The sequence below is a fragment of the Protomyctophum bolini genome (assembly GCF_963924005.1).
Source record: "Protomyctophum bolini genome assembly, chromosome: 20".
Taxonomy (NCBI): Eukaryota; Metazoa; Chordata; class Actinopteri; order Myctophiformes; family Myctophidae; genus Protomyctophum; species Protomyctophum bolini.
In genome coordinates, this window is record NC_137881.1 from 26,850,166 (window position 1) to 26,868,270 (window position 18,105).

At 41.0% G+C, this 18,105-nt stretch overlaps 1 protein-coding gene across 13 annotated transcripts in view; it reads left to right on the forward strand.

The window, feature by feature from the left end:
• The first annotated feature begins 6,790 nt into the window (after positions 1 to 6,790).
• The window catches only part of ehbp1l1a (EH domain binding protein 1-like 1a), a 49,553-nt gene continuing 38,238 nt past the window's right edge, over positions 6,791 to 18,105 (forward strand). For 8 of the 13 annotated variants that reach the window (XM_080792052.1, XM_080792063.1, XM_080792057.1 and 5 more), the window contains exons 1-2: positions 6,795 to 7,127; positions 17,678 to 17,735. In XM_080792052.1, the coding sequence (XP_080648178.1) occupies positions 7,024 to 7,127; positions 17,678 to 17,735 (162 nt within the window). In that variant the 5' untranslated portion in view covers positions 6,795 to 7,023. Of the gene's footprint in view, positions 7,128 to 17,677; positions 17,736 to 18,105 lie in introns of all 13 variants that reach the window. The other 5 variants (XM_080792053.1, XM_080792054.1, XM_080792055.1 and 2 more) reach the window with 2 other exon arrangements.

Consider the following 18,105-nt stretch of genomic DNA (forward strand, 5'->3'; position numbering starts at 1 on the left):
AGGACAATGTCCTGTTCATTCATAGCAAGTATAATGGTCAGCGAAAGTGTGTACTTACTAGTCTACTAGTAAGTAGATCAGTTTGATCTTCACATTTGTTGTCGGATAAGAGCTGTGATTGTACAATACATTTCACTGGCTTACTATGGCATGGCATAGTTAGTGAAGATAAAGAACTGTGATATTGAGTCTTATGCCTGTGGTATGTAGCAAACCTTATGCCTGCTCACAAAAGAAAAGGAGTGATATTATCCTTTACTTTGTTGAAGGTTACTTGACACATCCCCCTGTTTCTTAGAAGAGAAAATGTTAGTACTTGTGTTGCTTCAACAATCAAATAAAATATAACATCATACCATAACATTTATTTAAAACCATGCAGTATCAGAAGCATAAAATATGTGACAGTCAAATTGCTAAGCTAAATTACATTACATAACTTTAAACATGGGTTTCCGGAAGGCATTTAAAATGAAGAGAATTTTAGAACTGAATCCCATGGAGTTCTGCTCGTTCATCCAAACAGCCAAGGCCTCCCAAAAACCCTTGTCAGAGTCTCAAGACGTTTCTTGTCATATATTTATATTTTCTTTAAGCCTGCAACAGCGCATGGACAGAGAGGCCTATTCTTTGCTATTCTGTGATCTCCAGCTATGGCCGTGTTTGTAAAGCGGGTAGAGACAGAGCAGGCCTCTCATGACTCAAGAGATTGTGCCCAACTGCCCATGCCGTACTGGCAGCCCTGTTCACTCCCTAAAGACACACGCACGCACGCTCTCTGAATCAGTCAATGTCTTAGTCACACTGTTGTAGTTTTGGTTTGTGTGTTCGCTGAGGTTTTTTGGTCGGATCCATACTTTAGTCACACAAACATTTATTAATGTAAATACTACATTTATTAATAATGACAGTGTGTGACCACTAGTACTACATGCTTCTCGTTTATTGTATTTGTAGCTGAACGTGAGTTTTAAAATGGTCTTTCTTCTATGCTTCTAATCATAATTTAAGATCAAGTTTTAATAATACATTTGTTGAGTCATACTGTGTGGTGAGGATGAAAATCCTCAGCTGATCTGAGGTCTTTCAGTGAGTTCTCCTACTGTTTGTATGGCAGGTTTATAAACTGTAATGTGATGATATGTGCCCCGGAAAATGACAAATCATTCTGATGTGTCCATTGACGATATAGTTTTGTCCTAAGCTGAGTCACTGGCTTCAGGCTTGTTGTGGGCCACTTGTCCTGTGTGAGCGTGACCCTGTCGGGTCGTGGCAGATGACGACCACGGACGGCAGCCTTGTGATCTGTTGTCGGCATGGGCCTGTTTGGCATGTCGGACCGCCACCCTCAGAGCCAGCTGCACAATAATGTCACGCTGACAGAATTGGGGTTTCCCAGGTCACATGATTATTCCCACCACGTGTTGTGGGATGTGAAGTTGAACTTCTATCTTATAGGGATGTGTAGCTACGGATGAGCAGTATGTTTGTACTTGGCTTATGCTGCGTTAGGAAACGATAATTGTTTCCTACATTTGATTGCATTTGCATCGAGTTGGTCGGATAGGCGGTGGTCCAGAACCACCGATCGGACTACTAACGATTGACTCGGCATGCATATTGCAAAGGAATGCCCAAGGGAGTGATGCAGCAAAGTGGGAATTCAAGTCAGTACCCTGATGTCATCAATATGATGTCATAGTGCTGACTTCATAGACAGGCAGGGATTCCCTATTTGGGCAGGAAATTGTTCCCAACTTGCATCATTCCTGAGAAGTCATATAAATGGAGGGTTATCGTGTAGAGCAAAAATGGCAACTGTGTGACTATGATCAATTTCGGTATTCAAATAAAATACTTATTTTATTACCAATTTATTTATTTTATTCATGCATTTATTCAGCATTTAGACAGTAACTCAATGTAGGTATGGAAGCAACATGAAGCATGTCTGGAGTGTCTTAATTCCATTCCAAAGGCCATAGGTAGACACAAGGATATTTTTAGATGCTATACCATGGTCTTAGTATGCAGAACATGATCATCCACATGTGTTGTGCGTGTATCATATACACTCCATTCTCATGTGTTTGTAGACTCATGATGGCAGCAAGGTTTTTTAATTTGTTTTCATTTCTTTGTGGTCATGCATTCAGATAAAGCGTGTAAAATAAAACGATTTTTAATAATAGTCGTTTGTTCAGACTTGGCTAATACCAGACTCAATTCAGTTTCACACAGGAACATCAGTTCAGTTATTCTGAAAATATACACTAACTTTATATTGCAATGTACAAACATTTAGTAACGCAACAGGTACACGCAGAAATACATACAGTAGCTCAAGTATGAAAATACGTAGGGCTAGCTATTGCATGTAGATATGTCATGTCCTCCAGGTGGAATACAACTTTAATTTGACCTTGTAATATAAATTGAAACAATATAATAGGAAAAGTATGCAGTATCATGAAGCCAATGCAGAGCCTATACAAAGGTGGACAAATGTCCACTGTTATGATATTTATACACTGCCTTTCAGGTAAGGTTTGCGAAAGCCATTTCATTGTGTTTAGATATAGGCATATTGTTATTTACTCATTGGCCTTTACTTTTTTACAGTGTGCCTCTGTGCACTCACTGAGTGCACCTGCCTTTACTTCTGAGGGACAGGTGTCAGGTGTTGGCTATATTTGTCAAGGTCACTGTGGTACTGCAGACCATGTCTTTGATTTATCCACTTATAATTCTTCTGTAAACATAACTCATTTTAGCAATGTCATTGTTCATCTCAACGTTAAATAGTCTCTGTGATTAAGAAGCGGTAATCAAATCAGACCATGTAATCATGTACATAATGATTTATTTAAATTAGTAGCTTTAAAAATATATATTTTGGGTTATTTTCTGCCGTTATTTGATTGAGTAAACTGACAGTAGTAGACTGACAGGAAATGGGGAGGGAGAGATGGGGAGTGACACGCAGCAATGGTCACCAGGATCGGGACTCGAACCCGCGACACGCTGTCATGCCTAAAATGTAATGTCCGGACGTCTTCTACGCCAGCCGTCTGGGCCTACATCATGATTTATAATGTGACATGCACCCTATTTCCCTTAGAAATAGGGTAAGAAGTTCAGTCACACAAGAGAGACTCGGAGTAGAGTCGATTAATTTCTCCGCTATAACCTTTCAAATATATATACTGCATAATAGAGAAGAAAGTATTAGCCTGTGATTAAAAAGTTTAGAATCCCATTTTTAACTGGAGATTTTAAAGTTTTATTTAATGACTCAAAACCAGTGGCATTGTCCCTTTACGCATTGATTGGCTTTCCTTTGTCTTCACCATTATGAGTCTGGGTAGTACAGATCCTTTGGGCACCCTCACGACTAAAACCTATTCATTCTCTCGCCACCTCAGCACAAACAAACCTTTTAGATGTCTGCCTTGTTATGTAAGACTGCTTTTTCTTGGCCGGCATTTTGTCTCAGTCTTCTATGGTAGTTAGCTGAAGGGACACAATTTGTGTGCCATTTCCTCCTGTCTATCCTGTGTAGTCAGGTGGTACATCATCATACGTCAAAACAGGATGCTCACCAACTGGTGGGCTGCAAGGCAGACAGGAAGTACATTATTTAGGAAATTGTCAACCTCAGAGTTACCTTTGAGTAGTAAATCATTTTGTTACTCTCGTGTCGGGAGAAACAATGCGTTTTTTGTTGTGTACATGGAAGGAATGCAATGGCTAGAGTAATAGTATGTGCTCCTCTTTGACAAATGGCTCTCTGCTTAAACATTTTTTTTTTTCTTTTTAATTTATCTTACACAGTTGTGTGTGTGTGTGTGTGTGTGTGTGTGTGTGTGAGAGAGAGACACACAGACATGATTGATATCACAGGCTGGTATATCAGGCTGTATCACGTCATGTGCATCTGAATTCACATTGTTGCCATGCCATTCCCATGTTTGTCAGGCAGAGTTTTCAATCTACTTACTGATTACTTCCTCCTATGATGATAAACTCTAATTCAATATCATAATCTGATTACTAGTTGGCTGTGGCTAATTTCCCTCCTAATTATGTAAATAAGATAATTGATGTAATGGCTAACATATAATCCTTGCAAGTATCCTTGTATGCATGCTCTCAAAATCAAAATGCCAGTTTCCTGTTTCTTTGAAATGCATGTACTGTACAAATGTCTTAATTGATAAGGTTTTTCTTCAAAAAAAAAGGCAACCTATCTAGATATAGACTTAGAGAAGGCCTACGCTACAGTGTTACTGTTCAATAAAGTGATCTTGATACAACAGACATACATTTCCAAATTAAGTGGTGCCAGTGGTTACAGTGGGACCAGGAAATACAACTCCCAGAATAGTTCCTCGGATAAACATAAGCTCACCATAATGGAGCTTTGGCAAAAGACCAGCTAAAGAAAGGCTGCCATTCCCCTGTGTACTGACATCGCATCATTCTTCCTTATATCTTCCTTTATTTTTACCCTCCCAAATACAGCTGTTTCCCAGCGTTTAAATGGCTGAGCAAATAATATCAGAAAACTGGAGGACCCTAAGGAATGGGCTGGGAGCTGGACACATATACGCTCGGGAACTAGACTGGAGTACATTGTAGTATTGTACTATAATAGTACAATACACCCCTGACAGATTTAGGAGTTATGGCCATGCAAGCAAGTCCTAAAGAACATAAAAATCATACAGAAAATCATAAACCAATATAAATCATTAATTTGTGCTTTGGCTTTGTGTTTGAACGAGGTCAACAGGCTGAGTGAATGTCCTATATGGAAACAGGCCTTTCCTTCCTGGTTTTTAAATCTTGGAACAACCTGGTGCCTACTCATTACCTATGTAATATTTGTTCCATATGAGCCAATGTGAGGTCCACCGTGATAAGGAGGAAGGCTCTATTTTCACCCATGCTAAACCCCTTATCCCTAAACTACTTTTTTACTATTTTGAATAGATTTTGAATAGTTAAAATAGCCACTCTACAAGTGTCGATGTAGATCGGCTAGTTGAACTATGCAAAAAGATAATGGTAAAAAAGTCTAAGTAGTTTAGGGATAAGGGGTTTAGCATGGATGAAAATAGAACCATCAGTCTCTGGAACAATCTCCCAGCCAATTTCACAAGTTCATGTTCATTTTTAAGAGATTAATTACAAAAACGCATGCACCTTTTCAGAGCTTTTTTTTGCATCTTTTATCTGCACTTCATACGTTGACGCCATAGGCCTACTTACATTTATACATAATGTAAAAATGTTCTATCACTTTGTGTATTGTGAACCTGGCCACATTTTGTTATAACACAGAACACATTTGTTTGTGAAACACTGGATTTCTTTGTGGTATGAAATCTGCTTTGTATAAAATTAGATTGACCGATTGATTTCCTGGGATGAATGTTGTGAATGAGGACATTATGCCTGGAAACTTGCCCGTTGCTCTACTTTGACCTCGAGGCAACACGGTACCCACAATAGCACATTATTAGAAACCAAAGTGCATTGGCCCAATCTTGCTATGCTACTTGAACAAAAACAAATATAGGCCAGTTGGCTTCAGTTATAAAATTCAGTCACATTATTAGCCTCACATGTAGGTGAATAACAGTTTATTTCAGTTGTCAGAGCTCACTGGTTATATTCCCAGCTGCTGCATGTTGGCCACTGATTATAAATAGACAGGGTGGGCTAAACTGGAAAATTCCCTGTGACCAAGCTAGGGACACACATTAGCTGACTTGAAATGAAGGGGTTTGTGCAAGTTGTTCAAAGCTAAACGTTACTCGGGTAAAACTTTCTCAGTAACTCACAGGTAATTTTTATTTTGTATTCACCTGTTGAATATGTCATCATAATTGAATGGGGATTTTCATAATTACTATTTGGCCTCCATTTAAAGAGTATTTATGGGCGTTTCTAATTGCTAGGCCTACATCCTTTGCATTGCAGTAGCCTTGAACGGCCATCTGCTCAGTCAAATGCAAGCATGGTGAAAACCACAAACAACTACTACAGCAGATTGCTGTGTACAGGCCATATCTTGTCTACTAATTATATTAGCTACTTCCTCAAGTTCCTCAGCCAGTTCCTCTACAAGTGAAGCATCACACCATTTGTGTAGGTCACAGACTTTCAGTAGTTTCGATCCCATAGAGTCTATGGGATCCACTGTCCCTGTCCCTCAGTCTAATGGCATAGACTGAGGGACAGGGACAGTGGCTCTTTTGTTAATCTAACTCATACATAACTTTTTGGTATATTTGTATGTCTTTAATCTTCTGATTAATTGAAAATGGTGGAACCCTATTGTAAATAAGTGTAATGCTTTGGTTGGTTAGTGGTTACGTCGTCCACATTAACAGCTTTTGTATTGAGTTGTGCTTTATGTACATATTCGAATACCGTTCATAAATACTTCAATCAATCAATATACCGGTATTTTTGCGCGCGCGCGCGCACACACACACACACACACACACACACACACACACACACAGTATTTTGGATATCCGTAAATGCATAGAAGATAGATAATGATATAAAATTAGTGTAAATAAATATTAAATATATGAGACTCGTAATTGGCCTGACAACAAAGTCGCCAATCGCAGCTGCGCATGCTGCCCGAGTGACCGTTCGTCCCTCCAGGCAATGGGAATTTATTATTAGGATCTCAGCAGCCAGCGTGCGTTTATTTGTGATTTATTTTTCTGTCGCCTCGCCAGCCTGTTGTGTTCTGCTCTGCTCTGCTCTGCTCTGTGTGACACTAGTCGGAACATGTGAGCCGAGGAACTGAGGCGAGCCACCGGGATCTCTGTGCGTCCACATTCAACCAGCTATAACCTGCAAGCCCAGGAGAGGGGCAGAGGGTGCTACACGTTTTTGCCGAGGAGAAGGAGGAGACATATTCTGTGTATATTTTATATTTTATTTTTTAAACGCTTTTATCAATGTATTTTTATTCGACATTTGACCAACTGGAACATGACTTCTGTTTGGAAGAGACTCCAGCGGGTCGGGAAGAGAGCCTCCAAATTTCAGTTTGCTGCATCCTACCAAGAACTGATGATAGAATGCAGTAAGAAATGGTGAGTCTTTCTTTATAATGTACTTTATAACACATACAGTGTGTAACACTATACATTGTGCTGGCATTTAAAGAGTTTGGCAACGATGCTGCTGTTCTCTTTTCAAGTGGTCTGAGACTCTGATATAGTGTTAATAACCACTTTCACGTTCACTTGACGCACAAAGCGCCAAACTGCACATGCATGCATGGTTAAATGGAAGGGAACAATTAACACATGGTTTACGTTCCTATTCGTCAGTTTTACTGCTGTTATTATTCTGTATTACCGTGCGAATTCATATTGACAGCAGCGTCATGTGTCTGACTATTTTTTACAGTCTATGGTCTGAACTGAAGTCAACTAACTATCTGATGTACAGTACACTAGGCTATATCATATCATGGACTGTTAGAGGGAGCACACGCCCCATAACTAGCATTACTTCCGCGTCTGCAATGCTGTTTTCTTATAATCGGTGTCATGATGTGGCATCAGATATGTTATTAATGTGTGGAGTGTAGTTACTGTCTCTGACAGTTAGCATAACACTGGGTCGCTGGGCGTAGTAAAGGTGTCAAAGTGAAATGATAGCAGTGTCTGGGGAGAGGGGGGGAGGGGCTCTCTAGTCTACATGAACAGGTGTACAGTGGTGATGTCAAACAAGAGAGACATCCCTGTATGTAATGTTTCAGACATTCATGTACAATTTTTTTTACTTAAAGTACCAAAAGTAGAAAGTACATGCTGCAGAATGTCACACGCTTTCAAATGAAAATAGCAGATCTGCTCTTTTCAGACAACATTTTGATGTGGCTGGTTCCTCAGTTTGGTCACACACTGACTCATCATGTAACAAGTACGGTATTAACAAGTAGGCCTATAGAATATGAACAAAGAACAACAATTTTGCCTATGGTACAGGTGTTGGATTCCATGTCCATTCGTGCAGTAGTCTGGCATGGTGGCACACTTCAGCTCTTCATCAGTGTCCTTAAACAAGTGTCCTTAAACATTCAGCGTCACATAATCGTGGCACCAATCCAAAGCTTGTGGATGTAGGGCAGGCTGTAGTTACTAGTTTAATATACTACCATTTCATCTCATGTAGATATCATCCGTCATGTTTTCAATCAGCTGCTGCTGACAACTGTTGACACTCAAAAGCAGGCTTCGGCATGTTATGACAGGGTCGTGGACAAAGAACAACTTTAATAGGTGGAGTTTCGAGTTTCAGAGATTATTTTGCATCCTGATTAGGTCAACAAATTGGGTTTGAGACATACTGTACTGTAGTTAGTAGTATATTCTCGTATCTCTCCAGGAATGTTATCCCACTCTGCCATGGCTGCTTGCTTGAAAGAACCCTTGTGCTTTCTTCAGTCCATTCGCCATGCTCTACTCCTGTGTATACAAGAGTTCCTTCCTTGGAATTTGGGCTCCGTGACCACAACAAGCCATATTGACTTGCTACATTTACAGGCCCCCCTAGGCTGTCAGACCCCATGAATCTTGGCACACATGGTGTGGCATAAGGTCAGTTTTAAGTAAGGTGGTGCCCGTCCTTTGGTCCTCTTGAGCTTTCAGCCATTTATTTTTTCCACAGTGTTTCTTTTCAGGCTGACCTCTTGAGTTAATTTGATCAAGTGTGGAATTGATTGTCTGTGTGGAAGTAAGTAAGTAAGTATAGTGTCAGGCTGAATTCCACTGCTGCCTTGTTGCACTGGGATTCAGTGAAGCGCCAACTTCAACTCCATGTGACTCTAGTACTGACGTACTTATTTATTTATTATTTATTATTGGCCATAATAACATTGGTGACTCGACCATTTTCTTGCATTCATATGGTTTTGTCAGGCAAAACAAAAAAGGACAAAAACTAAACCTTTTATCTCCACATTTCAACTTTTTATGTTTTTTGGGTGTGTAAATTGAAACTAGCCAATTCACAAGCTCAAAGGTGGGTTTTAATGTGACCCTAGGGCGCATTTACTATTTAAACCTACATCGTCCGTCCGTTAGTCACTCACGTCTTGTGACATCATGTCTCCATATGTGGTCATGCCTCGTGACATCTTGTGACGTCATGGAGACCCTCAGATTTCCATATCTGCATATACTGTATAGCGCCGGCCAGCAACTCTACATCTGACCTCAAACCCTTACCTGACACTCCATATGTTGACCCGTCCTTCCTGTTCTGACATTCCAGATGTTACAGTCTATGATCGGGAGCCACCCCCCCGTTCGAGTCAAAGTCCCGCCTCGTTGTCTGGGCCAGCCAATGGCCAGCTGGGCCCAAACAGATCTAGAAAGATTTACAATTCAAGGACTGACTGGCTTCATCTTACGTCCATATCAGACCCGGAGAACGCTTTGTCCATATTTCTTTACAGTCTATGGCATGGGCGCAACATGCCCTTTTCAGTGTGTCCCCGGTTTGACTCCCAGCTGACCTGGTTTGCAGTGTGTCATTCCCCTGCTTATGGTCCAAGGCAATACAAGCTTTGCATTGAAAAAATTATAATAATCTATGACTGCCAGAATATTTTTAAAATAAAAAAGACAAAACTGAAATTGTTTTTGGATTAAAAATCGTTGTTCAATTTCAATCAATGTTAAAAACCAAATTTTACTGCATTCATCGGTTTGAAACATTTTTAAAGATTTGGCAACCTTATTAGAACCTTACCTGTATCAGAAATGTTATTGGTTAATTATTTTCAGCTATCTCAGTCTAGATCTATTGCTTCCAGAAACAACTTATTTTTTTGTATAGTAGATTGGTTTTTTGTTTAGTTTTTTTCATTATTTTCATTATTATTATTATTATTATTATTGTTGTTATACTTTAATGTATGTGTATTTTGTGAAAAATTGAAAATAAATACTAAATATTCAAAAAGATAATGTTAAAAACCACAACCCAAGCCACAGATCTTGGTGTAGTCATACACCCAGAACCAGCCACATTAGATAATTACAAAACTATAATTTTAAGATAAGAATATATCAAGGCTTTAAGAATGTAATGTCTCAGCAGGATTTGGGGAAAAAACTCACTCAGTTACTATTGTAACAGTGTCTTTACAGGTCTCCCTAAAGAAATCTATCAGACAGCTGCAGTTGATTCAGAACACTGCTGCTTGTGTCCTGGGTTCTAACTAATACCAAGAAGGAGATCGCATCACTCCCACTCTTAACTATTTTCACTGGCTCTCTATATCTCAATTCTCAAAGAATTGATTTCAAAATACTGCTGTTGGTTAAGCATCTTCTGCTTCTGCTATACACACCAAATATGGAGAACCAGGGTTCAGTTTTTTTGTCTGCTACGATTCGTTTAAATCTGATTTGTTTAAATCACAGATGAATACTTTTCAGTTTGCTTTGGTTCATTTCTTGAACTGCAATGAATATAACTTTCTTCTTGTATTTTGTCTTATCTTTGAGGGGTGCAACCACTCCAAGGAACAGCAATGTCCGTGTTCCCGTGTTGGTGTGTCGGTCATGCACCTATGTGTTGATGAGCACCAGCATGTACCAGTAGGGGCGCTGTATGCAGTACTGGCTAATGTGAGAGAGGCTGATATGGTTCCTGCCTCGCATTCGGTACAGAGTGACGTAGAGGGTGCGCTGTGACTGGCCAGTCGCTGTGATTGACAGCCTACACCTAAACCTAACCCTAACCTTAACCTCAGTAAAACTATACCTAACCCTAACCCTAACCTCGGTATTGAAATACATTTTTACTGATTTATAATGCGTTTCTTTTGCGCTTTGCCTTATAATGCTTTTAATGTTTTGTGTAAAACACATGCCGTTGAAATGTGGCTATGCAAATAAACGTGCCATTGCCTTGCCTAAGTGCCAGCGTAGCTAGGTATGCCCTTTTCACTACTGGCTGTATACTCGGTCAGTCTTGGCACCAGGGGAGTTCCATTAATTCCATTAGAGTTGCTCACATCGCATTCAGCATGTGCCTCCAATCTCACAGAGCTGGCTTGTAGAGCCGGCCTGCCTGGCTGTCAGCGTGTTTATGTAGCCTTCAGCTGCATTACACACAGGCCAGTAGCAGCAGGTTTTGGTTCCGTGTGTGTGTGTGTGTTGATGTTAATTCCCCTGGAATCACAGTTTACTTGGCAAAACATAATTGTAATTATGTGTATTTTACACATAAAAACACATCGACAAGATCCAGCAATATGAAATATTCCTTTATCGGTGACTCTTCCAGGACAGCTGGTGACCGATTCTTTGGTATGTGATGTGATCTCACTCTGGCTGAGTCTAGACAATGACAACTGCGTAGTGCATGTGATGTGCGTACGTCACATGCACTACGCAGTTGTTTGGGTTCAGTTCAGTATAGTGTAGCTTAAATTAAAATCTTTAATTGATCTTTTTCTAGTATTGCGTTCAGTTGGAATCATGTAACCGCCACACCTTAAATGACAGCTTATTGAAATGCTTGCTTGATGTCATACTCTTGCAGAGTAACACATGTTGTCTTGATCAGAATCAAGACAAGTCAGAAGAAGAGCTAGGCCTCTACATGTTGAAATGACTTTACACTACAGGATGATCACGTGATGCAACCACAAACCACATCAGGCGCAGATTGTGTAGATTTGTGTAGCCAGACAATTATTCCACAACCTCTGAATGCTATATCTGGAACTGCAGCTATGTCTGCTAAGCAGCAAGCTATATATGCTTAGATGATTTATATTTATATTAGGATAAATGTGCACGACTGTAAAGACAAAGTGAGGAGGAGGCTCCATTTCCGCTATATATTGTACTCATGATCAGAGCTTCCGTTGCTCCAGACTGTATGACGGAAGCGTTCGAAAAATTGCGAGAGGCAACAGTCTGGCCACGCGGGACTATGCATTGGGTGGCTCTCATAATTGCAGTATATTTATGTCCTGTACGCGGTCACACACTTATGTGTGAACACGTCGGCCGGATGCAAATCCATTTTTAACATCTATTTGAGCTAACTAGCTATGCTCTTATGCTGACGCAAGAGAGCAGCATGTTCAGTGCGTTGTTGTTGTTGTTGTCCATCCACAGTCAACAGTGTGTTGACTGTGGATGGACTTGCACCAGTTCTTGTGGGATTTACACATGTTTACATACAGTTTACGGGACAGTCTCCGACTCCGTAATATCTATATTCTACCTGATATATTATAACTCTATGATTCTTCCCCATCAACCCTGCCACCTTTCATTTTGCAGGGTTGCAGAGCTGAGGCCCAACATTGTCATGTCAGTTATGTCAAAGCTAGCTCATGGCCTAGTTCACCCCTCACCTCAGTGCAGAGTAGACTCACTGCATGTCGGATCTGCTACGTAGAGTGGATAAACGCTTGTTGTTTATGTTTCCTCTGTGGCGGAATGTGTGAAATGTGGATCGTCTTGACTGTTACCCCTTGTCAAAAAGATAACTGATTGAGAGTAGAAGCGTAATGGAGAGAGACAAACTGTGTGTGTGTGTGTGTGTGTGTGTGTGTGTGTGTGTGTGTGTGTGTGTGTGTGTGTGTGTGTGTGTGTGTGTGTGTGTGTGTGTGTGTGTGTGTGTGTGTGTGTGTGTGCACGTTGTTTTGGGTCATGATTCATGATTCTCCATGTATTTCTCCAGCTTATTGGCATTGGCACCGTATAGTTATGACAATCTGTTATTATTACTTAACTCACAGTAAAGATTAAAGACTGGATCCATCGAAACACTGCAGTAGCAGATAATATCAACACAGTATGTGACCTATAATCGTTTATGGTCAACTCACACGCTGCCTAATGGAGCAGGACTGTCACTGTAGATAACCTTGGCCACCCTTAATTGACTTCATAACACGTATACAACACACTAACCTCTTCATGGCAAGTAGAGCAACAGGTGGTGTAGGATTGCCGTTAAGCTTCTAGTGACTGGTTGGCTGACGGTCCAGTGACTCTGCCATTCTCTATTTCTGTGAGTGTGTTGTCCCTCTCTCTCACGCTGGCCTTTCTCCCCAATCCCCACAGTTGCTATAAGTGTCATGAATGCAACACGAGAAGTCCCAGAGTGAGTGTCCACAGTCACACACCCTCTCCTCAGTACACTGTTAAATGATAATCCTGGGTGTTCATTTTCTAGCTCAGACCCATAAGGTTCCATTTGGTTACATGTGTCACACGGTATTTTCCTCTCCCATTAACTTGCAAGTTTAAAAAGGTTACAACTTTACAACTAAAAGTATAAACAACTAAAGCTCCTGTGTGCAAATCCCTGCCAGGTCAGATTGACTACCCAGGGCTCAGCTGCTATAGCAGAGTGGTTAACTCTGCCAGAGTTTCTAAAGAACAGTCTGCCCCACACTGCCGGCAATGTTTTTGCGTTTTTACTAATCTTTCAAGACCCACGCAGAACATTTCGCTCCATGACTATTCAAACACCAAACATTCCCAACTGAAGATGACAGATCTCCACCCTCATCGGGAATAATAAGTGTGTCACTGCAATACTCTTCTTTAGTTATTGGCAGTTGAATATAACTTGTTTTCACTAAAAATGTTTGTTTAGACCATGCTATTCCTGGGTGTACTCTTCTTTGGAAGTCTTTGGATAATTCACAGGTTGCGGAAGATCGCCCCTTATCGTAAACTAAAGCACTGAAAACGCCACATGACCAACGATTATGCGTGCGGTCTCGGATTGAAATGACAAATGTATTTGTCAATGGCAGATGAGTTAAAGGTGCATACCATAGGCTCTGATGCCTGACAGCGAGTGTTATAGCGCCACCATGAGGCTGATTGGAAAATGGTTGGTGTGAGGGTTATTTCTTGGCTTATTGGGAGTGTGGATGTAAAGTTTCACGCAGATGAATCCAGCAGTGGCCGAGATTAGCTGCTCACAGACAGACAGACAGAAAAAATCACAAATGCAATCACCTCCCCTGGTGGAGATAAGTATGTGAAAAATATTCCGGTATTTGTCTTACTGCCAGTGAGCACAATACATTTCGCAATGATTGGTCCAGTGGTTTGTGAGATCAGACACACACACACACACACACACACACACACACACACACACACACACACACACACACGCACACACACTTCATAGTTACTGATCTTATAAAACACTATGATGCAAATCAATTACTTTTGGCTGATGTATTATAGTTTGGTATTGTATTTTGGGTTTGGTTGCAGCTTTTGTTTGAGTTCACAATCTAGCACATCTAATGTACTCTTGTTGAAAATCACTGCAATGCTTTCATGGTCTCATCTGAAGGGCATCTGCGATCTCAATCTTCCAACTAGAAATGTATAGCAGCAGTGATGATGAATTAAGTGGATAGAAAAGATTAATTCTGTGGAGAGAATTAAGGGCTTACGCCAGCAAGGTCAATGTCACCTTTAAATTGCTTGTTGAACTCTAATAGACTTAGGCTTTTATCTGTCACTCCCTGATGTGACCGTTTTGCCACAAGGGTGCCTCTGCCCCCTACCTTGCCTTGCGCCTATACCCCCTCAGCCAATCTCACACTCTCCCTTCTACCTGAGGCTAACCTTTTCAGGTTTATGATCCGGTCGGGAGAAGTTGTTGTAGTTGTAGTCACTGGTTTGTATAGTCATTAGGCCGGAACCCAGACCGGAATAAGACATACCCAAAATATATTCCCAGCCATCAAGGGCATCATAATTCTAGGGCCTACCCAATAAAAGCCTTGATGAGGCGTATGAATCCGACACCTTTCTGCAAGTACTTCTTGGAATAGTTTGTTTGGTGTTTTGGTGTTTGGTATCCATCCTTCTGAATCCAGACCAGGCTTGCAGTCACATCACATGTGAGGACCAGCTGAGCCTGGTTGGGTGACGAGCTCCTCCTGAGACTATAAAGAATGTTTTTTCTGTGTGTTCATAAGTGACGTGTAGTGTCATAGGTTTGTTGATGTCTGTGTTAACTGTAAATCTTATGAGTTATGTATTTGTTCTGCATTGTTCCTACTAGTCAAATCTAGTAAAAACTCCTGCATCTGTTACTTGGGTGACGTAGCCCATTACTTCTTCCATTAGTGTCATTATTCCATTCCTATTGCTCTTTGTATTGCCACGTTTGGCTTTTATGTAAAACACACAGCAAAAATCATCAGTGATTCAACTCTACGCGAGCGTAAAATTGAGATAGAAACTTGCTACGGGACGGGAAGTGCCTGTCCAGTCTGACATACAGGCAGCGGGCGTAACGAGACATCAGTAGGCCCCCACGCAGGCTTGACACGACGGGCCAAACAGCGTTTATAAACGGTGGGCCACTGTACTGTAGTTGTGAACGTACAGTACCTGCCCCGCGATTGTGAACAGAGCAGCAGCAGCAGTTGGTGGAAAAACAAACCGCTCAGCGCAGTTCAGTTGGGTGAGCCCACGGGGCACCCTCGCCTCTTCTAACTTCCTCCACACTGTCTACACCAGACAGAGATAATGGGGGGGGCAGGGCACGTGTGTGTGTGTGTGCCCCGCAGGGCACGCACGTGGGCACGTGTGTGTGTGTGTGTGTGTGTGTGCCCCAACGCAATTGTGTTGTCTGTGTCACGCTAGTCACGCCCCTGGCCTGCATACAGGTACAGGCGAGAAGTGTGTCTGATGAATGTATTTGTGTTGCTGTGTGTGTGGCTAGACCACGCCCTCCATTGACTCTAGTACTCTACCCTGAGGGGAGTGAACACACCAGTAGAAAAGAAAACAAACCTGCTTATTATGTGCATAACGGACTGAGTTGTCAGTTGTCTCTCTCTCTCTCTCTCTCTCTCTCTCTCTCTCTCTCTCTCGCTCTCTCTCTCTCTCATATGAACATGGAGCCTGTCTGTGGGTTTTATAAATAAAATACGTAATCTTTATTCTTTATTCTGATCCCCATTAGCTTCCGGGTCGCTAGTCTTCCTAGGGCCCACATAAATCAACATAAAAACAACATACTATATTCATACAAACAACAACTGACACTCGTCAGTCTACTAAATCTAAATTGCACTATTAAGATGCCATCAATTTATAGATAATATACTGTAGGTTAAACATCATTATCATCATCATCACACATTATAATATATATATTTTTTAAGTATTTGACTCTTTTAGCAGCAGAGGACCATTAATGTATTAACAAGATCTATTTCACTGCATGGACCAAATTGTGTTTCATTCTGTCCTATTGATCGCTGTGCACACACACACACACACACACACACACACACACACACACACACACACACACACACACACACAATTTAAAGAATGACCGACATCTACAGTGCACACACGTTTTTCTTGGTCAGGCATTTCCTGATACTAATCAAATCTGAATGTACATCCGCTACCACAAACTCCCAGGTAAATGAAGTGGACAGGAGTGGACAGGATATGTTTACCTGAGTCTGTTACTTATTCAAACAAATTGTTGTCATTCCTGTCTACTCGTATTTATTCTTGTATCTATCACCTACCCCCCTCTCTCTCTCTCTCTCTCTCTTTCGCACTCTTTCGCTCTCACTCACACACACACACACACACACACACACACACACACACACACACACACACACACACACACACACACACACACACACACACACACAAAGAGATGTTGATTTAATTCAGCCATGTCATTGTCGCTATGGAGTAGTAAGATGTTCATTTTCTCCTGGCTGAGGACTAACATCCTGCTGTTTTAAGAAAGAGCAAGCAGATGTTCTTCTTGGGCCTGATTATTCTGCAGCTTGTATATCGGCAACACCCTCATTTGAAAGTCCCCTGATTCTGTCCGGAGCTAATCTCACAAGCCACTGAGCTGATCGGTGCCGGCTAGACATTTTTGTGTGTATGCTGCTGCCGTTGTCACTGAATTACTTCCATTTATTTCACTAGTTTAATACTTTTCTGATTGCGCTGAAACTTCGCTCAAATTTGAAGTCATTATCCAATGTGGTTTTACATCCACATTGGAGCCATGGCGTTTTGTTTGTTTGTTTGTGTCTGTCTGTCCTCCTTTGTCTTTCTTTCTTTGTACAGTAGGCTATGTCCAAAACCGTTACTTAGGAAATGGAGAAAAACATTTCCTGTGTTCCAATATATCCAATGTCATCATTGTTATTATTGACCTACATACTTTAAAAACAATCTGGGCATGCCATTCTTTGTGACAAACTTCAAAAAAATATAATAACATTTCCAAAATTGTGAAAATAGCAGTTCTGCAAGGTCACATTGCGACTGGCTGTGAGCTTATAGATTGGCTATTGTTCCACATCAGTGTCCGATGATGAAGAATAAAATAAGCTATTAATTTATGAAAAAAGGTAAAATGGTGAAATATGGAGATGGGTACAAGGTTTCTGCTCGACAGTGACAATATGGCCTGTTCATTAACTGGCCATGTAATTACACTTTTAAAGTGTGGAAAAAGCAATCTGATACTGCAGGTGATCGCAAACTACATGACATTATGACAACATTGTGGTAGTCTGGTTCACTGCTCACTCCTTACAGTGTGTGCTCTGCTCCAATTCCAGGCAACCAGACAAACTGAGAGTGGTGTGGATCAGGAGGAACCGACGACAGTGCACCAAGGTACCGCTGCAGGGAATGGGATGAGAGGAATATTGCATGAAACTAAAAGATAAAGGATGATGATAATCCTCAATAGGTGGATGTATCGTGTGTACAGTATAGAGCTAAAGACAGATACTGTAGGTCAACATTGCAGTAGATTTATTTCACTGATTGTTTGCCAACTGTAAATATGAGATGAATATGAAAGCTTTGCAGTGGGGAAAGCCCAGGGACTCTTAAGCCGGTGATCCAATTTATTCATTGGTAGTTTTCGATTGGACCAGGTAGTTATTTACACTCCCCTAGTGAGTAGTGCCCCTAGTGAGTAGTGACCTATGTCTAATGGGTCTAAATTTAGACAGCTTCACAGAAACAAGTTGTTCATTTA